The sequence below is a fragment of the Boleophthalmus pectinirostris genome, unplaced genomic scaffold (genome assembly GCF_026225935.1).
Source record: "Boleophthalmus pectinirostris isolate CB_2022bp ecotype Guang Dong unplaced genomic scaffold, ASM2622593v1 HiC_scaffold_16, whole genome shotgun sequence".
NCBI classification, from domain to species: Eukaryota; Metazoa; Chordata; class Actinopteri; order Gobiiformes; family Gobiidae; genus Boleophthalmus; species Boleophthalmus pectinirostris.
In genome coordinates this window covers 17923646-17946469 of record NW_026571095.1, presented here as the reverse complement: position 1 = coordinate 17946469, position 22824 = coordinate 17923646, and the positions used below count along the sequence as shown (strand labels likewise).

Here is a 22824-nt window from a genome sequence, read left to right as displayed (position 1 = left end):
TAAATATCAATACTCTGTTTACTATCATGTTTTACATATGATGTGTCATCATTCATTATTTGTTTATGTTTAATGTTTCCTGAACATTAAACTCAATCTCCCACAATGCATCGTTGAAATGCTTGTAAAGCGCGCCTGCGCAATATGCTCTTTCTCTTTGGACCTACGTCTCCACTGAAACGATGGTGAGCTGAAAATGTCCTTTTCCAAATCCACTGTAATCCGCTGTTATAGATATTTTAAATATGCCCAGTCCTCGGCGGAAATGTCACTGGAAGTCTAATTTATGTATTCTTCCAGTTTGATGTTGATTTTTAACCGTACATTGTGTAAAAGACATACATGTTCACTGCACCAAGCATAATGGCTGCCGCCAGTGCTGCTATCTGCCTAGCCGAAGTACCGGGTGGCTAGTTGTGAAGTTGCTTTACAGTGAATTTCAGCCTATATTCGCAATAATAATGAACCGATGTATCTGTAGTAGACTCGATAGACGTCTTGGGATATCTGACAACTTGTTTCTACACCGGTTATTGAGACTTGACTAGCGACGTAACTAGGCAATGATAATTGATAGCTCTTCTCCTTAAAATCTGATTTGAATACTTTTCATTTTCTTTTTACAGATGTATAACTTGAGTTTATTATCCAGTATTAATGTTAAATTAATGTATTTCCTCTTGTGATATGCTAACGTGTTGACAGGCTAAGCGCACGAAGAAGGTGGGGATCGTTGGTAAATATGGCACACGTTATGGTGCGTCGCTGAGGAAGATGGTCAAGAAAATTGAAATCTCCCAGCATTCAAAATACACTTGTTCTTTCTGTGGAAAGGTAAACCTGTTTTGAAATGCTGACCTGCATGATACAAAGGTGGAAGAAGTTTTAAGTATTTTGAAATTTTCACTTGTAGACCAAGATGAAGAGGAGGGCTGTTGGTATCTGGCACTGCGGATCCTGCAGGAAGACTGTAGCTGGAGGAGCCTGGACTTACAAGTATGTTACTTTGTTTGTAATCAAACAATGGGTAGTAGGACACATGAGGCATCTGCATGTGCATTTAGTGTAGCAATTGTAATAAGTAATTGATATAGTATTCAAGCTTAATGGTCCTGCACATTTGGAAGTCTGTGCCTGTTTTATAGAAGACATTTTACTTGTTTTCCCATAGACGTTTTGAAAAATTTAAATATTACAAGTTCAAAAAATTCCTTTGTTTCTATGTGGTTAAAGTTTTTTTTATACTGATCTGTTAGAATGTATCCAGTTAATGAATGACCAACAGTTAAACACTATTTTCCTGAAGTTAAGGGTGCACTCACACTAGCCAAATCAAACTGTGCCCAAGGACAGATAGCCCTTAAAGCGTGGTACATTCGTCAAGTGTGAGGACAGCCAAACCGTACTGTGCCATGCCTGGGTGCAGTTCAGCTATCCTCACCACTCCCCTGCGCTGTTAAATCTGTAAAGGAGTATGTATCGTAGTAGGACTCTTATCTGCCTAACTTTTAATTTCATGTCACTGACAGCGATAGCTCTGCTGTGCAAGATGTAAACAGTGCTGTGTGACACTATCACCAAGCTGTGGCTCAGTTCGGTTGTGCAGGTGTGAGAGTGAGGCATGAAACCCTATACAATCATGCTTGAGCATGGCATTGTTCTAAAGTCCTAGTCCGTGTACCCCAAAGTTGAAAATGTTACCATTTCCTGGATACTGTCATGGTTGCAGTCATGAATCTCTAAAATTTTGTTTCATTTCCAGCACAACTTCTGCTGTCACAGTGAAGTCTGCAATTAGGAGGCTGAAGGAGCTGAAGGACCAGTAAACCAGTTGAACAATCGCTGGTGGATATGGGACTTTGTTTTCTATAACTTAACCGAACTGGACATGGCCTCAACATCCATAAATAAAGCGGTCTGGAGCGGAATTGTTTGTCTGTCATCTATTTTCAGTGGCTACTAGCAATTGCACCACATCACATGTTTATATAGCAGTGAAGTTTTAAGTGCATCTAACTTTTGATCAAGTGAAGTGTATAATACTTGGCAGTGGGTCAATGATCCTCCAACTCAAAGATTGGAGGATCAATTCCCACTCAGATGTTCTGTCATTGTTTCCACATTGCCTTGTATGAAAGTGCATGAATGAATGAATGAATGAATGGTGGTCGGAGGGGTTGATGGCATAGATTGGTGCCTCACTTTGTCTTCCCCGGGACAGCTATGGCTATAGTAGTAGCTTACCACCATAGTGGAATCAGCAGTTTATACAGCAACTAAAACCCTTGACTAACAGTTTGCGAATCTGAGAATAGAATGACAGATTGGGAGCAGTTTTTCTGATTATCTTGTGCTATAGTTCTCAACCTAAAATTAATATTCAATTGCAGATTTTTGCTGTAATATAGCATGGTATTGGGTCTAGTTGGTAATAGAAATGCTCAGGTTTGATGTTAAGGAATTTACCTTTTTAACATTTTATGGTAAAATACATAATTATGGCTGGCTCTTTTCCCCCATCTAGAAGTATGACATCACCTGAAAACAAATTTGTCAACCTAAAACCACAAAATGACAAAGTGGCCTGTTAAATGTAATTTTAATATGAAATGCTCAGTAAAACTTTACTTGGCCAAGAAATGTAAATCAACAATACATGTGCTACACTGCTTTTTGAAGGACTTTTGAAACAGACTATATATATTATACATTTTAATACTGACTGTGGTTTGAAACCATTGTATAACCCTAGTTTAAAAAATTAAATCTACATTTGGCATCCATTTTAATTATTTTTAAACCTAGGTTAAGAACTTGTGAGCTAAGGGAGTAAATCTAGATTTTTATTTCAACACTCAAAATCAGATGTAAAATTGTCACAGAATTAAATGATACGTTAGAGGGAGAGGGCTGGTGTAGTATTGATCTGATTCTATAGTTTTGTGAGTTTGAGACAACAGAACTTCTTTTGCCTAGTAATAACAAGGGAAATCTCAACAATTTCCATTTGAATTGCTCTTTACATACTTACAAGCCGCAATTAAAGTGAAGCGTGTGTTTTTGTTAAGATATTCCTCAAGGTGGCACCAAATCTATAACATCGTTTCTGCGACTCTCCAGCAGAAGTGAAGTCGCTGTACTTTGTCCGGTCACACAAGTATGGCGGCTACCAGTGTGTTCAGACATGGTTTGTTTAATCATAAAGTAGCAATTGTAACTGGAGGAGGCACCGGGATTGGTAAAGCCATTTCTGCAGAGCTTCTTGGACTAGGTGAGGACTGTTTTATCTGATACAAAATTTGAACTAATATGTTTCAAGAAACAATAACTCGAGTCACTCGCTCTTAGCGGTTTGAGTCCACTTAACTACTAGTATAATATGTAATGTAATGTGCACTGTTAATAATAAAGCCTGCGTAGCTGTTCAGTTGGTGCAGAATAACAGCCTCATATGATTATTTGTATTACAATAGTTTTCAAAAGGAAATGTCATTTGACAGGTTGCAATGTGGTGATCTCCAGCAGAAAGGCAGAGAAGCTGAAAACTGCAGTGGAGGAACTCAAGACAAAGATCTCCTCCTCCAACCCAGCCACTGTTACCTCTGTGCCATGCAACATCCGCAATGAGGAGGAGGTCAGGTTTTAGTTAGTTTGGTTTATTTTACAGGGACCATGTACAGGAGCATTAATCAAACAAACAGTGATGCTTTAGCTGCTATAGCTCTCAGAGTTCATTTCCATCTGCAGTCCCTGGGGAAAGTCTCACTCTGTACCATATATAACACTAATCTATAACCTGTCTGGTTAAGACCTAATGTGTGTATTGTGTCTAGGTGAAGCTTCTTGTTTCAGAAGTATTGAAACAATATGGACGCATAGATTTTCTGGTCAACAATGGTGGAGGCCAGTTTATAAGCACTACTGAGAATATGCCCTCAAAAGGCTGGAGGTCTGTCATAGACACCAACCTAAATGGGACATTTCAGTGCTGCAAAGAGGGTATAAAGAATTGCAAAGTTACCATGGTTGAGTTTGGGCAAGGGCTGATATAACCTTAATGTTTATGCAGTTTACACTGCATGGATGAAACAACATGGAGGGGTGATTGTAAACATTATTGCTGACATGTGGAAAGGTTTTCCTGGCATGGCGTAAGTATGCACTAGCAATGCTCTGTTTTATTACTTCTTGTTTTAGAATCTTTATTGTCATTCATTGAACAGTCACACAGGAGCTGCAAGGGCAGGCGTGGACAATCTCACCAAAAGCTTAGCTATTGAGTGGGCATCCTCAGGAGTTCGTGTTAACGCAGTCGCACCTGTATGTTCTCACAGAAAATATGTCTCATGCCCATTGTAGTATACATTGTACTGTTATTATTCTTTCTTTTTTAGGGTGTAATATTTTCCAAAACTGCTATGGAAAACTATAAGGACCATGGGCATGTTATATTCAAGAGGGTTATACCATTTATTCCTGCAAAAAGGCTGGGATTACCAGAGGAGGTAACTTTTTAACTGTGTAAGTAAATAATAATAAAGTAAAGTGAATAATGCTCTCACAGTGCTTTACTGCAATGTGTACTAAATGGCAGTGCTTCTACACTTTGAAACTGCATGTGGAGATTTTATCTTAGGGATGGACTGTAGGTTATGCTGTTGGTATGGAACCTAAATCGGCACAAACTTTGGTCATTCAAGTGTTTTATTCATATTACTTGTGGATTTAATTTCTTAATATTTTGAGTTTTTTTGTTTTGTTTTTTTAAGATCTCTTCAGCTGTCTGTTTCCTGTTGTCTCCGGGTGCATCCTACATTTCAGGAGCCACACTGCGGGTAGATGCAGGGCAGAGTCTTTACCATTCAGTCTGGGAAATACCTGGTATGTGGGCAATATGTGCAGTATGCTATTTACTACAAACATACGTTAGATAAAACACAGTATTGTTTCTTTTTGGCAGATCACAGTGCTTGGCCTGAGGCACCAGAAGGAGAAAATCTTCAAGATGTGAAAGAACTGCTCGACACACCAAAAAGCAAACTTTAAAAAAGGAATAATGTAATATGTAATAATCTTTTTTTTTTATTAAATGTATTGCATATTTACATGTAGATGATTATAAACATACAAGCTAACAGTTAAACAATATATACAAAGATAGACATGGGGTAAATAGATGTTTCAGATTGATAATTTAAGTTCCTGATTATATGTAATAAGATTGTTTAATTGGTTGAAATTATTTAAAATAATATGTAAAATATTATTTTTATTGCATTTCATTTTGAAAGATATTAGGACTGGTATTATTCCATTTACAGCCATGAATAAAACAATATATATATGTAGTCTGATAATCCCTCAGACTACATCCTCACTACATGTCTCCTACTGAAAAATCAAGACCACTCCTCCAGAAAACAAAAAAATTAGGGTTTATTCCCTCTCCAGTTACTGCAATGAATATAGTATTTTATCAAAAGCAAAATAATATTTACAACTACTTCTGTTGAAGAATCCAAATTGTTCATACAAAGCAAAATGTGAGAAATCTTAAATACAGGGATTTTCATTTTTAGATTAAGCCAGCTTCTGACATCTAACCAGAAGACTTGAGAGTGAGGGCATTCAAAAAACAAATTATTCAAAGATTCTGAAAAAATACAAAATTCAACCTCTAATTTAAATCTTTTAAGAAGCAGACCCACAAGGTAGATATTTTTCAAAAATTTAAAATGAATCCTTCACTATAGGAGAAAGCAGTAACTTAACACATTTAGAGTATGCTTTAATTTTTGTAGACTGATTATTAGAGCTGGGCATGTGCTTAAAAGAAGTTCTATTAAAGTAATTGTATTTTTTTCTCATACCTTTATTATTAATACACTTATTGTTACATTTAGAATCTAATAAATTACAATCATTCACCTTCAGAATGGGTAAGGACATTGGAACACTGGAATTACTGAAGTGTACTTTTAATCAAATGGATTAATGGTGGAGGAACTTTATGGAATACTCTATACTCACAGTTAAGATTATATTTTTCAGTTTAGCATATTACCATCACAGTCCATTAGACCCAGAACAAATGTAATGTTTTTGTCAAACCAGTCCAAATAAATGATAAAACCTTTTTATCTCAACACAAATGAATCGGGAGAATTTCACATTTATTAATACAGTATTTAATTTTAACCCTGATGCCTTTGAGAATAATGAAACTATGTGTGCATGTGCTTTCTTAACCATGAGATTATTTTGCAAGAATAATGCTGTGTCATCAGCAAATTGACTTAGTTTATATTGCCTGTCAAAAACACATATCCTCTGTAACTCTGGATTGTTTTTAATCAAGATGGCCAATAATTTGTGTTGTAGCCACATGCCTTCAGCTCCTCCTATAAGCATATCTGCTTAAGTCTTTGCTTCTGATCCGTATTTATGCATGTGCATGCAAACCTCCATCGCCAGACCAGCTGTGATTGGTGGATTTAATTTAACATGGCACCTGGTTCCTTTCCAGCTGATTGGTGGAACGCCATAACACCTGGCCAATCCTGGGCCTACACCTGCAGTCCTAGACCTATAAAAGGACCTGCCCCCTGCCACTCATGGCTGCTGTTTTGTCTGTGGACTGCATGCCACTTTTTTCTAATACTGGAATTTATATACAGTTTTTGTTAGCCTACTTTTAGTAGTATACATTTTGCTTCTCTTTTTAGAGCTTCTTTTTGTTAATTATTGTAAATGTTCTCCTTTTGTTAATTTTACCTTTACAATTCTTTTAAACAAGCGCAATCAGAGATAGCAACCTGGTCCCCCATGAGGCATCGGTGGGGGCAGTTCATCATCACGGAAGCCATCTTATGAGGAGCCCAGCCCATACCCCGGTTATGTGTGTGCCAACTTGTGTGATGATTGGGTAAATATTTTGGCCCACAGGTGGTTCAGAAATTGCCTATCCTTTATAATGGTGTGACCTTTCAGTTGACCCATGTGACCTCAAATGACCTTGGATCGTCATCAAACCTTTTTTTTGCAGCATCGAGCACGGGGACTTGACCCACGTACAAAATTTGGTGACAATCGGTCCATAAATGGCGAAATTATCGCGGGTGGACAGACATACACACACACACAGGGGGAATACAAAATAAATATTAAAGCCGCGCGCGGCGATGGTGGCCCTCGCCCCGGGCGCGCACCGCCCCCCCTGGCGAATGCCGGGGACTCGCGCCCGCCCCCGACACACCGCTCTCTCTTCCCGACAGCTCCCGAGGCCAACAGCTCGTCCACCAGAAAAATGACATAGTGTACCTTTAAAATTGGATAAAGTGAATGATTCTAGAGACAAACTCTAGACACTAAGCCACAGGTCACGTGACTTTAATGGTCAAGAGCACTGTCACACTAAGACAAAGTGCATGAAAACACATCCTCCACCAGAAAAGTTACATAGTGTGCCTTTAAATTTCTCAGAAGTGAAATTATTCTAGAGGCCAAAAACTAGGGCATAGGTCTTACTGACTTTTATGATGAGGAGTACGTCAGTGAATGTTTTGGCAAAGTTTTACAAATGAATGTAAAACTAATTTTACATCACACAATAATAAATTGTGTGCATTCATATAGGTGGCGCTGTATCCCTGATAACTGTATTTGACATATCAATGGAATAAGGGTCATGCAGTGTATAACTGATAGAAATGTCATCACAATCGGACAAAACATGTGCATATAATAATTTTTACAATATTTTTTGGAGGATTCTCTGTGCCCCTGCTGGCCAACCGTGAAAAATACACCATGACTGTAATAGACATTTTTGCTTATAATCATGCATAGAATTTAACCCCCGACTTTGGTCCAAGTCCGATAATGTTGACATTTCATGTCTAAGGTAGGGGGCGCTATACTGTTCACTTTTCATATGTTTTATAGTTTATTATATTCAGACCAATATCCCGCATTAGTGATTCAAATTTCAGCACAATCGAACTAAGCATGTCCCTGTAATAATTTTAAAAATATTTTTGGGGGGATTCTTTGCGCCCCTACTGGCAAACCGTGAAAAATGCATCATGTCCGTAATAGACTTTTTTGCTTGTCATCATGCATAGAATTTAATTTCCGAATTTGGTCCAAATCCGATAATGTTGACGTTTCATGTCTATGCTAGGGGGCGCTATAGAGTTCACTTTTATTAAATTTCATTTTTCATTACATTCGGGCCTGGATCACGCAATTGTGATTTGAATTTGAGTTCTCTAGGACAATGCCTGTGGCCGTGACAGGTCACCGAAAAAACAGGAAATGAAGGCGTTTTTCGGCTGCATGCTACGGGCGAACCGTAAGGAGTATCCCAAAAAAAGTTGAAAATTTCCGTGAGTTTATGTCTGTAGATGTGACATGTCAAATCTGAGCTCATTTGGACCAAACCCCGGGGACTTGAATCTTTTTGTAGACCCCCAAGTCAAAACGGCGCAGAATTTTTGATCCAATATGGCCGACTTCCTGTTCGTCATAGGGGTGCACAATGATTGACTTTTTTGTTTGTCTCCATGAGTTCTATCACTGCTCCGAATTTCGTGACTGTACGACAAAATATATATAATAGACTTTTTTGCTTGTCATCATGCATAGAATTTATATCCCGAATTTGGTACTAATCCGATAATGTTGACATGTCATGTCTATGCTAGGGGGCGCTATAGAGTTCACTTTTCATATGTTTTATAGTGTATTATAATCAGGCCATGATCAGGCATTAGTGATTCAAATTTCAGCACGATCGGACTAAGCCTGTGAGTGTAATTATTTTTTAACTATTTTTTGGGGGAGTCTTTGCGCCCCTGCTGGCCAGTGGTGGAAAATGCATCATGTCCATAATAGACTTTTTTGCTTGTATTCATGCATAGAATTTAATTCCCGAATTTGGTCCAAATTCGATAATGTTGACGTTTCCATGTCTATGCTAGGGGGCGCTATAGAGTTCACTTTTCATATGGTTTATAGTGTATTATATTCAGGCCATGATCAGGCATTAAAGATTCAAATTTCAGCACGATCGGACTAAGCCTGTGTGTGTAAGTATTTTTTTACTATTTTTCGGTGGAGTCTTTGCGCCCCTGCTGGCCAATGGTGGAAAATGCATCATGTCCATAATAAACTTTTTTGCTTGTCAGCATGCATAGAATTTAATCCCCGAATTTGGTACAAATCTGATAATGTTGACATTTCACGTCTATGCTAGGGGGCGCTATAGAGTTCATTTTTATTAAATTTCATATTTCATCACATTCAGGCCTGGATCACGCAATTGTGATTTGAATTTGAGCTCTCTAGGACAATGCCTGTGGCCGTGACAGGTCACCGAAAAAACAGGAAATGAAGGCGTTATTCGCCGGTGTGCTACGGGCGAACCGTAAAGAGTATCCCAAAAACATGGAAGATTTGAGTGAAGCTATGTCTGTAGATGTGACATGTCAAATCTGAGCTCATTTGGACCAAACCCCGAGGACTTTAATCTTTTTGTAGACCCCCAAGTCAAAACGGCGCCGAATGTTTGATCCAATATGGCCGACTTCCTGTTCGTCATAGGGTCATGCTCCAATTCATCTTTTGTCTTGTCACATTGTTCTCTATCACTGTCCCGAATTTCGTTTCCCTGCGACAAACTTTGCCTGTCCCCACTCCCATAGGGGTCCAATTCTAGGTGGCGCTGTTGAGACGGGTCACTCGGGTCATTGTTGCGATGCCCATTTTATCGAATTTTTCGCCGGGCCGATCTATCTTAACCCCGGTTTGGGGACTTTTCGTCCATGTTTAGGGGGTCAAAAATGCGATCGTTTGGTCGGAAAAGGAATAAAAAAAAGAAACCGACGAAGAACAATACGCCTCGCCCCTAACTTTGTTAGTGGCGAGGGCCAATTAAAGCCGCTCGCGGCAATGGTGGCCCTCGCCAGGGTGCGCACGCCCCCCCCATGCGACTGCTGGGGACTCACGACCGCCCCTTTCTTTCTTCCTCACAGCTGCCCAGACCGACAGCTCGTCCAACAGAATATTACATAGTGTACCTTTAAATGCTTTTAGGAGTCTTTGCGCCCCCTGCTGACCAACCGTGAAAAATGCTCCATGTCCGGAATATATTTTTTTGCTTGTAATTATGCATGGAATTTAATCCCCTAATTTGGTACTAATCCAATAATGTCGATGTGTCATGTCTATGCTAGGAGGCGCTATAGTGTTCATGTTTCATATGCTTTATGTTGTATTATAATCAGACCAAAATCATGCATTAGTGATTCAAATTTCAGCACATTTGGACTAAGCCTGTGTGTATAATCATTTTTTACTATTTTTTGGGGGAGTCTTTGCGCCCCTGCTGGCCAACCGTGGAAAATGCCTCATGTCCGTAATATATTAATATATATGTCCATAATATAAAATATATATTTTGCTCATAATCATGCATAGAATTTTATCCATGAATTTGGTGTAAATTCAATAATCTTGACGTTTCATATGTATGGTACGGGGTGCTATAGTGTTCACTTTTCACATGTTTTATAGTGTATTATATTCAGGCCGTGATCAGGCATTAGTGATTCAAATTTCTGCAAAATTGGACAAAGCCTGTGTGTATAATAATTTCTTAAATATTTTTTGAGGGAGTCTTTGCACCCCTTCTGGCCAACCGTGAAAAATACATCATATCCGTAATAGCCTTTTTTGCTTGTAATGATACATAGAATTTAATCCCCGAATTTGGTCCAAATCCGATAATGTTGACGTTTCATGTCTATGCTACGGGGCGCTATAGAGTTCACGTTTATTAGATTTCATATTTCATTACATTCATGCCTGAATCTCGCAATTGTGATTTGAATTTGAGCTCTCTAGGCCAATGCCTGTGGCTGTGACAGGTCTTCAAAGAAAGAGGAAATGAAGGTGTTTTTCACTGGCGTGCTACAGGCAAACCATAAGGAGTATCCCCCCAAAAATTTAAAATTTTTGTGAGTTTATGTCTGTAGATGTGACATGTCAAATCTGAGCTCATTTGGACTAAACCCCGGGGACTTGAATCTTTTTGTAGACACCCAAGTTAAAACGGCGGCGAACTTTTGATCCAATATGACCGACTTCCTGTTCATCATAGCGGTGCACAATGGTTCACTGGTCCAAATTTTGTGAACCTATGCCACAATATGCATCTGAGCCTCCAATTCATTTTAAAATTTGCATTTGGGAATGCAAATTGCTGTTGGAAAGAGAGAGTGGCATGCTGGTCTTGAGTCCCCGGTGGTCGCATTGGAGGGGAGTGCACGCCGGGGCGACGGCCACCATGGCCGTGAGTGGCTTTAATTAGATCTGATTTTGGTGTGTGTTTACATACACAAAAGAAATTTTATCATTACAAATATCTGGTGACACATATTAGTTCATTAATGGATTTTTAGAATACCTGTTGTGTTTGAAGTACAATGAATTTTAATATATAAGTGAGTGAGCATGGGTGCCCTTCCAGCTTCATCGATTCTGGCTCCAGTTCGTTCAATTACTGAAAAATGCCAAATGTCAAAATGCTTAACATAATTCTGCATAATATTTATTGTATTCCTTTATCAAAAAAGCAGTAAATAGCATTGTTTTGACAAGCTGGTAAGAGTAGTTATGACTAAGCAATGAAAAAGTGAGATTGCCTTAGAAAAACGGTAATAAAAAAAAATAAAAAAAACACCTCTAAAATGCAGCTTTAGTCTATGCATGAGGTAAAATTATAAAATATGTTTATTTTGTAATTTCAGATTATTTTAAACAGGACAGTCAGAGTCAACCATGTGGCCTGTACGTATGTGGCCTGGGAGCTGTACAGTGCCCAGATCTGGCCCACAGAATGTTGTGATGTCATCTGAAACCAGCCTATAGTAGCCCAGGGGTGAGTTCAATTTATTTATTTTTTTAGTTGACCTGGCCTTTTTATGAAGTCATAATAATATAAAGTGTATATGGTCATTTCTAAAGGAAGCTATAGAATAGACAACAACAGTCTTAGTGAAATACAGTGTGTGTGAACTATTGGTGATTTTTAGATTGGGACAATGTCACATAACCAGATGTGGGGCAAAAGACTTTCTTTTGCATTTTGCCATGAAATATACAAAAGGTAAATGCACAAATGTTGACCCTGATCACATTGTGACTAGATCCTAGAACTTGCTGCACTGCAACAAAAATCTGCATTTTAACAACATTAAAGATATTATTAATTTATAAAATGTAATCTGTCATGTCATCTGAACTCCCATGTTAAATAATAGTCAGAGACCATGATCATTACTGTAATCAAACTGTTGCTTTAATTGTTTAATAAAGTGGACTGACTGTAGTAGTCTATTCCTCCTGCTTATAGCCTACTGTGTTGGACCAAGGACAAAGGTGAACTCAGTTAGCCTTCAGATTCACTGGAAATGCATTTTTTTCTATTTCCTGCTGCATTTTCCCACCCAAACAGACAATCTTCCCCAAATCCTCCCCAAATCAAGACCATTTCTGAGCTCCATTAACAGAATATGTTTTAAACTATATTTATGTAACACACACTTATTATTTATGCTTTTAACAGTTTAAAATTCAGTTTTACAGGAACATTTGCGGGCTGCGTCAACAGGCCAAAACAGTTACAAGAACACACAAAGAAAAAAAACATTTCACTTCAATTCCATCCATCCATTTTCGTCCGCTTATCCGGGGCCGGGTCGCGGGGGGAGCAGCCTAAGCAGGGACTCCCAGACTTCCTTCACCCCAGACACGTCCTCCAGCTCCTCCGGGGGGACCCCGAGGCGTTCCCAGGCCAGCCGAGAGACATAGTCCCTCCAGCGTGTCCTGGGTCTTCCCCGGGGCCTCCTCCCGGCGGGACATGCCCGGAACACCTCCCGAGGGAGGCGCCCAGGAGGCATCCGGAACAGATGCCCGAGCCACCTCAACTGGCTCCTCTCGACGTGGAGGAGCAGCGGCTCTACTCCGAGCTCCTCCCGTGTGACTGAGCTCCTCACCCTATCTCTAAGGGAGCGCCCAGCCACCCTGCGGAGGAAACTCATTTCGAGCGCTTGTATCCGCGATCTCGTCCTTTCGGTCACTACCCAGAGCTCATGACCATAGGTGAGAGTAGGAACGAAGACTGACCGGTAAATCGAGAGCTTCGCCTTTCGACTCAGCTCCCTCTTCACCACAACGGTCCGATACAACGACCGCATCACTGCCGAAGCTGCACCGATCCGCCTGTCAAGCTCACGTTCCGTCCTTCCCTCACTCGTGAACAAGACCCCGAGATACTTGAACTCCTCCACTTGAGGCAAAGACTCCCCACCCACCCGGAGAGGACAAGCCACCTTTTTCCGGTCGAGAACCATGGCCTCGGACTTGGAAGAGCTGATCTTCATCCCAGCCGCTTCACACTCGGCTGCAAACCACCCCAGTGCACATTGCAGGTCCTGGTTCGATGAAGCCAACAGAACAACATCGTCCGCAAACAGCAGAGATGAAATCCTGTGGTCCCCAAACCGGACCGCCTCCGGCCCCTGACTGCGCCTAGAAATTCTGTCCATAAACACAATGAACAGAACCGGTGACAAAGGGCAGCCCTGGCGGAGTCCAACATGCACCGGGAACAGGTCTGACTTACTGCCGGCAATGCGAACACAGCTCCTGCTCCGGTCATACAGGGACCGGACAGCCCTTAGCAAAGGGCCCCGGACCCCATACTCCCAGAGCACCCCCCACAGGACACCACGAGGGACACGGTCGAATGCCTTCTCCAGATCCACAAAACACATGTGGACTGGTTGGGCAAACTCCCATGAACCCTCGAGCACCCTATGGAGAGTGTAGAGCTGGTCCAGTGTTCCACGGCCAGGACGAAAACCACACTGCTCCTCCTGAATCCGAGGTTCAACTATCGGCCGGATTCTCCTCTCCAGTACCCTGGCATAGACCTTACCGGGAAGGCTGAGAAGTGTGATCCCCCTATAGTTGGAACACACCCTCCGGTCCCCCTTCTTATACAGAGGGACCACCACCCCGGTTTGCCAGTCCAGAGGTACTGTCCCCGACCGCCACGCGATGTTGAAGAGGCGTGTCAGCCAAGACAGCCCCACAACATCCAGAGACTTCAGGTACTCAGGACGGATCTCATCCAACCCCGGAGCCTTGCCACCAAGGAGCTTTCCAACCACCTCAGTGACTTCGGCCAGGGTGATGGATGAGTCCGCCTCCGAGTCCCCAGCCTCGGCCTCCTCCTCGGAGGACGTGACGGTGGGATTGAGGAGATCCTCAAAGTATTCCTTCCACCGCCGGACAACGTCCCCAGTCGAGGTCAACAGCTCTCCCCCCGCACTGTAAACAGTGTTGGTGAAGAACTGCTTTCCCCTCCTGAGGCGCCGGACGGTTTGCCAGAATCTCTTTGAGGCCGTCCGATAGTCCTTCTCCATGGCCTCCCCGAACTCCTCCCAGCTCCGAGTTTTTGCCTCCACGACCACACGGGCTGCAGCACGCTTGGCCCGCCGGTACCCGTCAGCTGCCTCAGGAGTCCCCCGAGCCAGCAAGGCCCGATAGGACTCCTTCTTCAGCTTGACAGCATCCCTTACTTCCGGTGTCCAGATTGGATGTCTGACCAATGAGGATCATGGGCTTGATCTTCTCAAAGGCAGGCAAGGGAATGCCTCTCAAGTGTTTGTAGCTTCTCTGAAGACTTTCTGCGGAACAGGACTGCTCAGCTAGGTTTAACTCTGCTGCTGTGAATGCATGGTTTATCTTATATTTCAGTCCTTTCTTTGTGGGAATTGACACCTGAAATGCAACTGTAGCTCCTTTAATCTGTACTATCTCTTGTCTAATGGTGCGCAGAGACAGGACCTCCTGTTGTTCTGGAAGGCCTAGCTGATGAACTGCAGAAGGTAAGATGATAGTACGCTCAGAGCCATCGTCCAGCACTGCATACGTGTTCATGTATTTCCTCCCATTGTGTAGACGGACTGGAACCACCTTTAACATCACCCTGCCTGAATGACTTGCTTGGTCCAGGAAAAACATACCGGAGGATGTACTGACTGCAAGTATGTTCTCTGTTTGGGCCACCTCGTGAAGGACAGGGAGGTGCTGTTCTCCACAGGTGGAGCAGGGCTTCTTCAGGGTGCAGTTGGTAGGCAAGTGTCCCCTGCCACATCTCCAGCACTTCCTCTTCTCCTTAATCCAGTCTGCTTTGGCCTGGTGAGTGAGTTTAGAGAACTCCGTGCATCCATTTAAGTAGTGCTCTTGATTATTGCAATATGGACAGTATGGTTTGAATTTGTCCCGCTTCTTTATTTGTAGTGGAGCAGTGGAGACTGGGTGTGCAGTAGGAGGCTCCTGGTTGCTGCCAAGTAAAACTGCGGTGGACTTGGGTTTCTGCGGTTTCTCTCCCTACTGTCTGCACTACTAGAGTCAGTGGTATTGGCAGTGATCCTACGGGAGACCTGCAGTGTCTGCACCTTCTTCTCGAGCCACTCTGCTAAGTCTAATAGGGTGTATGTTCTATCACTGCCACTCTGTATAATACCCCGGTTAAAACAGTGCTCAGCAAAGGAGTCTCTGAAGTGTGGAGGCAATTTGGTGAGCAGAGTGTCAACATGAGACCCACAGTGCAGCTCTGATGCATGGAGCTGAGCATTCCCACCAGTGTGCCGACTGCAGCTGCAAAGTCCTCAATGCCCTGGTAGTCACCTGTTCTGACTGGCGGAGTATTCAGGATGGCCTTGAGTTCTCCCTGTACCAGCTGTCTGGGTTGGCCGTATCTCTGCTGAAGAGCTGCCATAGCACTGGTGTATGGAGTGGTGCTGTTAATGTACCGTTTGACTAGTTGTATGGCTGCAGGGAATTTCACATGATCGAGTAGAACCTGATATTTGTAGTCCTCAGTGAGATGGCTATGGGGGGCAAGCACACTGTCCAAACCTTTCTTTAGCAGGAGAAAATCACTCTCCTTACCAGAGCTGAAGATGAAGAGCTTTGGTTTGGGGATACCAAATGAAGAAGCAATGGCCATCTCAACCATACTGGGCACATGGGCAGGTGGCTGGGCTGTATATGGCTGGCTTACAGGCGCTGCAGGAGGATGTGCAGAGTAGGAGGTGTATGCTGCTGGGAGTACACCCTGTGGCACAGGCTGTGCGTAGTAGACAGGTGCAGTGTATGACTGAGTGTACGTAGGGGCACTATATGCAGTTACAGGCTGTATAGGTGCACCTGTAGGTGTAGAGTCATACAAAGGAGGCAACAGAGCAGCTGTGGCAGGAGCAACTGGAGGAGGAGGCGGTGGCCAAAACTCCTGAGGCCCTGCGTTGGCTGTGGCTGCTGTAGGGTGGGGAGCTGGGGGCACTGCTGCAGGAACAGGAGCCGTCCCTGGTGCTGAAGATGGTTCCACTGTGGGGGAAGGGTACAGCAGCTGTGGAGGCTGGAACTGAGGATTCTGTCCTGGAGGGTACGAAGGAGCTCCTACCTCCGGCGTTGGGCTCGGATATTGTGAAGGGATTCTCTCCAGCTGTGGTAGACTGCTATACTGAGGCTGTGCATACCTGCGAGGATAAGGGGGGCGAGCAAAGGCACTGTATGACTGTGAGCTCCATCTGACCTCACTCATCTCTGCTTGCAGCTCCCTCATCTGCACACTGATGGCCTGCCAGCGAGCTTCTAGGTGCTGCATCTTGTCCTCAGTATTCTCTACAGTCCGTTGAGTACATACAGAGGAAGTGGACAATCCACCAGGACTTTGTGGTATGACGTATGTTGGCTGAGGTGGTGATGTTGGCCTTATTGTAGATGGCTGATGGTGTGATAATGGGTAGCTGAGCTCAAAATCCTCCAGATGTCCGGGAATGCGATGCACTCTGTGGGGACGGGGACTGAGCGGTGGCTGCCCATCTAAGAAATCTCTGGATGTGGCCATGGCGCAGCTCCAGTACATCCGACTCGAAGGACCACTTGTGAAATATTGGATATATGATGTATGCTGGCCTACGGGAGTCTGGCCTAAGTCTTCTGTCAGAAAGACTGCAGCAGGATCCAGAGGTTTGAATAGGAAGGTTTATTGATGATTGTTATGGATAAGAATAAAGACTGGGATTGTGACTGTACTTGTGTGTGTGTGTGTGTGTGTGGTCATTTCTCATTTACGCACAAACATGAACATTAGCAGGAGAAAGACGAACGTGTGCCTTTCTCCTTGGCGCTTCCTCTGCGTACTGGCTACCTGCGCTGCAGTGCGCATGCGAAAGAGGCAGTAATGACGTCCTCTTAAAGGGACGGCAGCATTACAGCAGGGAAATTTGTACAATGTACTATAAGAATGTACTATTGTACTGCAGATAAACTGTGGTGTTCCACATGATCATATTTGGCAAAGATATTTGTTCATTTTTGATTGTCACTTGCTTCAGCAAAGAAGGAACACAATGAGATTTACTGACATACAGCTGTTTATACTAACCTGTCAATGCAGAGTGTGTGTGTGACGGAGCAGGCTCGTCCCTAAGAACGCCGTCCTGGGGGAGAGCACGTGAAGATGCGCGCGCCCGTTTCCGTAGTTATTGCGCACCGCTCGCCGTACCAGTTCCTACCAAAATCACTGTTTTACAATAAAATTCTCCCAACATCTCCTGCGTGTCTTTCCGCGACTAAGGGTGCACACTTGGAAGCGCTTATTCAATTCATCTAAAGCACGCCAATCCAGACATTCACTTACCCTCGCGCCGCCGCCTTCGCCCTCCTTCCGTGGTGTGTACTGGCAAACCCGGACACATCCGCGCTGGGAGTTTAAATCCGGTCGTTGCGTGGGTTCCGGGAATCAGGTGTTTGCATGGGCAATTAAATGTATTGTCTGTCTCTCAGACGTTGTATTTAAGACCTGTTCATTCTGGGCGCAAGCTATTACGGGTATATAACCATCGTGCTATAGAACATAGGCCGTTAGATTGTAGAAACGGCGAAATCATGATTATTGGGGGGAAATTATGTAATGTGGGAGGGGCAAACCGGGAATATAAAGGTGCGCTCTCCAGCTCTGTGAGCAGTTGTGACCAGGTTACGGTGGAGGTAACTTGTGTGGAGTGAGCCAGAGCGAACGAGCGACCGAGAGCGTGAGTGAGAGAGCGAGCGAGAAACTTTGCCGGACTTAAAGGGGAAGTCCACCAAAAACTTTTGTCATTTTTGTTTTTCACACCACCACTGTAAATATTTTTCCACTCACGTTTGGCACCTTTTGCACTGTTGGAGAGCACAATAAATCACCGAAAAGCATTTCCTGCCTAAGCCTGAGTTTTTTGGAAGAACCCCACCACATCTGGTGTCAGAAGTGGGATGGCTAGTCGCCGGAAACGTAAAGGGCTCCGTTCGCAGTGCAAGTATGAGGAGGAGACGGTCGACTCAGATGGAGCGGGGGAGCTGGTGTCCATAATGAAGGACTTCCTGGCTGGACAGCAAAGGAGAGAAGAGGGCTTAATGGCGGAGCTCCGAGAACTGAGAGCTGCACTTCCTGGCACACAGGCCTCTCCACTGCACCCTCTGTCTACGGGAGCGGCACCTACACCGACAAACACAGGGAGTAGCCCAAGGCTAGGACTACCAACCCCTGGGGGCACTAGGACGGTGTTGCGGCCCAGGGAGCTTGATGCTGATGACGTGCTTCCCTTCCACCATGAGCCGGAAGTTGGACCAAGGCCGGAGTGGAGACACTACAGCGATCCCAAGATACCTCAATATCTAGAGGGGGAAGATATTGAGAACTATTTGTTACGCTTTGAACGCATAGCCAAAACATGGAGGTGGCCAGAAAATGAGTGGGCCTGTCGCCTTGTTCCACTGTTGACTGGCAAGGCACTGGAGGCTTACACCTCCATGGATGAGGAAAGGGCCCATTGCTATGAGGATCTGAAGGAGGCTCTGCTGATGAAGTTCGATGTCTCACCGGAAACCTATCGGCAACAGTTTCGTGCCACCACAGTGCCCCCTGGTGAGAATCCGACGGAGACCTACCATCGCCTCAAGGGCCTCTATCGCCGCTGGGTTCGTCCGGAGGAACACACAAAGGAGGAAATCGGAGAGACCATCGTACTCGAGCAGCTTCTGCGCGTCCTGCCGATGGATGTGCGGACGTGGGTCAAGGAGCATGAGCCGGTGGACGGTCTGTCTGCTGCCAGGCTGGCCCTGCAATATGTCAACGCTCGCAGAGGAGCACCACCCCTTCGCCAAGCTGCAACTACACCTCGTCTGCCCGTCCAGCCGTCTCTCCCACGGCCGGCACGGAGAGAGATCCCGGAGCAACAAGGTATTTCTGCCCCAAACCAACGAGGATCGGGTAAGGAAATTGTTTGTTTCTATTGCCAGCAACCGGGGCACAAAGCGTCCGTATGCCCGCTGCGGAGAGCTAAAGTTACCGGGGCATGTTACCCATCCCGCTTAGAGACAGGGCTTGCTGGGGATCTTGGAGGTGTTGGACAGCATTGCAAGACTGTACTGATTAATGGCCAGAATGTGACTGCTCTTTTGGACACAGGGAGCTTCACTTCTCTGGTCAAACGTGAGCTAGTGCCACTAGGCAGCCTGGATTACAGCAAAACTGTTGATGTTCGCTGTGTTCATGGAGACACACACCCGTACCCTACTATTGATGTGACTCTGAATATTGATGGGCAGCAATACCTTTTGACTGTGGGGGTAGTGGACAGTTTACCAGTGGGAGCAATCCTGGGGTGTGACTTACCTGTGCTAATGGAACTATTAAATGGAAATGCATTGGTAACGGACTGTGACTCTGGGGGGACGGGGAAACTTGTAACTGAAATGTCTTGTGCCGCTGTTGTTTCTTGCCCTGTGGTTACTCGTGCCCAAGCTAAGACTGGTGTTGAACCTCTACCTGACTTGGACAGTAGTCTGGTTGATGGAGGCACCAAGGGGCCCAGAAAATCGAGGCGTCAGAGGCGCTTTGAGAAAAAACTGTGGACTGAGAATCCTGATCTGGGTGCATTGTCAGCATTGAATGAGTGGGAAGTGCCTGAAAACATAACTGTGATGCAGAGGGAGGATAAAACACTGAATGGGTTGTTTGCCAAAGTGGGAGCCAGTACTAAGGGGGGCTGTGTGGGGAAGGAAGTGTTTGTGATTGATGATGGTATCTTGTTTTCTGTTGAGGGTGATTGTAAACGCCTTGTGGTACCTGTACAATGTCGTCCGGTCGTTTTACACTTAGCACACTCACTCCCTTGGGCTGGCCACCTTGGTCGGCATAAAACGTACCTGCGCATTAGCTCGCGATTCTATTGGCCCTCAATGTACAAGGATGTACAACAGTATTGTGCCACTTGTTCCACCTGTCAAAAACTGTGCGTCCCACGCAAGTCTGATCGTGCTCTCCTCCAACCACTGCCTGTGATTTCTACCCCTTTTCGCAGAATCGCAATGGACATTGTAGGCCCTCTGGTGAAGAGCAGCAGTGGATATCAATACATTTTAGTCCTCTCTGACTACGCCACCCGGTTCCCAGAAGCATTTCCACTCCGCAACATTACTGCGCCTGCTGTTTTGAGAGCTCTGGTCTAGCTGTTTTCAAGAGTCGGCATTCCAGACGAGATCCTTACGGACCAAGGGACTAATTTCACATCTCGACTGACGCAGCTGTTCTACCGCCAGCTTGGCATCTCCAGCCTCAAAACGACCCCTTACCACCCACAAACTGATGGTCTTGTAGAGCGTTTCAACCAGACGCTCAAGCGAATGCTGCAGCGGTTTGTCGATGACACTGGGAAGGACTGGGACCGTTGGCTACCTTTCCTCTTGTTCGCATACAGGGAAGTGCCACAAGCATCCACTGGCTTCTCACCTTTTGAACTGCTGTATGGGTGGGATGTCCAAGGCCCACTGGACTTACTCCGCAAGACCTGGGGGGCTCCATCCACCCGAGACTCGCAAAGGGATGGTACAGTTTGTTTTGGAGATGCGGGAGCGGCTGGCTACTTACCTGGACCAGGCGGAAATGAACTTGCAGCAGGCCCAGAAAACGCAGAAAGCCTGGTACGACCGGCATGCCCGACACCGTGAGTTCAAACCTGGTGAGAGGGTCCTGCTGTTACTTCCATCCTCCACCAATAAGCTGCTGGCTAAGTGGCAGGGGCCCTACACTGTTGTCCGGAAAATGGGTCCTGTCACATATGAGATTCTACATCCTGAAAAGAAAAGGCAGAAACAGACTTATCATGTGAACTTACTGAAGCTGTGGAAAGATCGGACCACCCCAGTTTCCGTCCTAACTGCCCTAAGAGAGGACTTGGGAGAGGAGGAAGAAGAGGAGGTGGACACCACTTTAGAGACTCTGACCAGCACTGCTCCACCATCACTGGATCACCTGACACGTGAGCAAGTTGCAAGTGTTCTCAGAGTTTTCCAGGAGGTTCCTTCTCTGTTTGCACCCATACCTGGAAAAACCACCCTGGTGGAGTACGTGATTCGCCTGAAAGACTCTAAACCCATTCGACAGAGACCTTACAGGGTACCTCAGCAGCTGGTGGCCAAGTTGCACCAGGAGGTGCAGGAGATGCTGAAGTTGGGGGTGATTGAGCCATCCAATTCAGAGTGGTGCAGTCCAGTGGTCATCGTTTTCAAGAAGGATGGCTCCTTGAGGATATGCATTGACTTTCGTAAATTGAACTCTGTCTCTGAATTTGATGCATATCCAATGCCCAGAATTGACGAGCTACTGGAACGAATTGGAGCAGCACGGTACATCACCACGCTGGATCTCTGCAAGGGATACTGGCAGGTCCCGCTGCAGGAGGCATCCCGTCCCTACACCGCCTTCCGGACCCCAGCAGGACTTTTCCAGTTCACTGTCATGCCATTTGGGCTGCATGGGGCTCCGGCAACATTCCAGCGTTTGATGGACAAGGTCCTAGTCGGCTGTGAAGAGTGCAGTGCAGCTTACCTGGATGATGTCGTGGTGTTCAGTTCCACGTGGGAGGAGCATCTGCAACACCTGTCCCTGGTCCTGGGGAAGATTGCGCAAGCTGGACTAACTCTGAACCCGTCCAAATGTGAGTGGGCCTGAGAAGAGACACGATACCTTGGGTACCAGATGGGACGGGGAGAAGTTCGACCCCAGGTGGACAAAGTGGAGGCCATTATGAACTGCCCACGTCCTCGCACAAAAAAAGAAGTCCGCTCATTCCTTGGCCTCACTGGGTGGTATCGGCGGTTTGTGCCCCAGTACGCCACAATTGCGGCTCCTCTCACAGCCCTCACCATGAAGAACCAGCGGAACCCTGTGAACTGGACAGAGGAATGTGAGCAGGCCTTCAGCACCCTTAAGACCATCCTGTGTTCTTCCCCAGTCTTGAAGAGCCCAGATTTCGATGAAAGGTTCCGGGTGCAAGTGGATGCGTCCGCAGTTGGCCTGGGAGCAGTGCTGGTCCAAGGAGAACCCGGAGAGGAGCGCCCTATTCTGTATCTCAGCCGGAAACTGCAGCCAAGGGAGACCAGATATTCAGCCATTGAGAAGGAAGGGCTTGCCATCAGATGGGCACTGGATCACCTTCGCTACTATCTCCTTGGCCGAGAGTTTGACTTGGAGACTGATCACCGGGCTCTCACTTGGATCGAGTCCATGAAGGACCATAACAGCCGACTTACCCGGTGGTACCTAGCACTCCAACCGTTCAAGTTTGTCATCCGGCACAGGGCAGGAAAGGCAAATATTGTTGCGGACTACCTTTCAAGGTTGCCCCACAGTGCCAACCTTCC

The 22824-nt window shown here is 45.1% G+C and overlaps 2 protein-coding genes and 1 pseudogene across 2 annotated transcripts; all 3 read left to right on the top strand.

The window, feature by feature from the left end:
* The first annotated feature begins 28 nt into the window (after window positions 1–28).
* Window positions 29–1928, top strand: rpl37a (ribosomal protein L37a). Its single transcript, XM_020936082.2, has 4 exons — window positions 29–185; window positions 706–834; window positions 914–996; window positions 1763–1928. The coding sequence occupies exons 1-4, from the start codon at window positions 183–185 to the stop codon at window positions 1824–1826; spliced, it is 279 nt and encodes a 92-aa protein (XP_020791741.1). The 5' UTR covers window positions 29–182; the 3' UTR covers window positions 1827–1928.
* Window positions 1929–2063: 135 nt separating this feature from the next.
* pecr (peroxisomal trans-2-enoyl-CoA reductase) lies at window positions 2064–6136 on the top strand. Its single transcript, XM_020936079.2, has 8 exons — window positions 2064–3271; window positions 3501–3634; window positions 3834–3999; window positions 4070–4151; window positions 4224–4320; window positions 4395–4505; window positions 4770–4881; window positions 4961–6136. Exons 1-8 carry the CDS (start codon window positions 3160–3162, stop codon window positions 5044–5046), a joined length of 900 nt encoding a protein of 299 aa, XP_020791738.1. The 5' UTR covers window positions 2064–3159; the 3' UTR covers window positions 5047–6136.
* A 12257-nt stretch (window positions 6137–18393) lies between these two features.
* On the top strand, window positions 18394–22132 carry LOC129408389 (uncharacterized; annotated as a pseudogene).
* Window positions 22133–22824: the final 692 nt, after the last annotated feature.

Coding starts and splice junctions, on each gene's coding strand:
- pecr (XM_020936079.2), top strand. CDS start 3,160: ATGGCGGCTACCAGTGTGTTCAGACATGGTTTGTTTAATCATAAAGTA. Junction 3,635..3,833: donor ACATCCGCAATGAGGAGGAG/GTCAGGTTTTAG, acceptor TATTGTGTCTAG/GTGAAGCTTCTTGTTTCAGA. Junction 4,506..4,769: donor GGCTGGGATTACCAGAGGAG/GTAACTTTTTAA, acceptor TGTTTTTTTAAG/ATCTCTTCAGCTGTCTGTTT.
- rpl37a (XM_020936082.2), top strand. Junction 835..913: donor CTTGTTCTTTCTGTGGAAAG/GTAAACCTGTTT, acceptor TTTCACTTGTAG/ACCAAGATGAAGAGGAGGGC. Junction 997..1,762: donor GGAGGAGCCTGGACTTACAA/GTATGTTACTTT, acceptor TTTCATTTCCAG/CACAACTTCTGCTGTCACAG.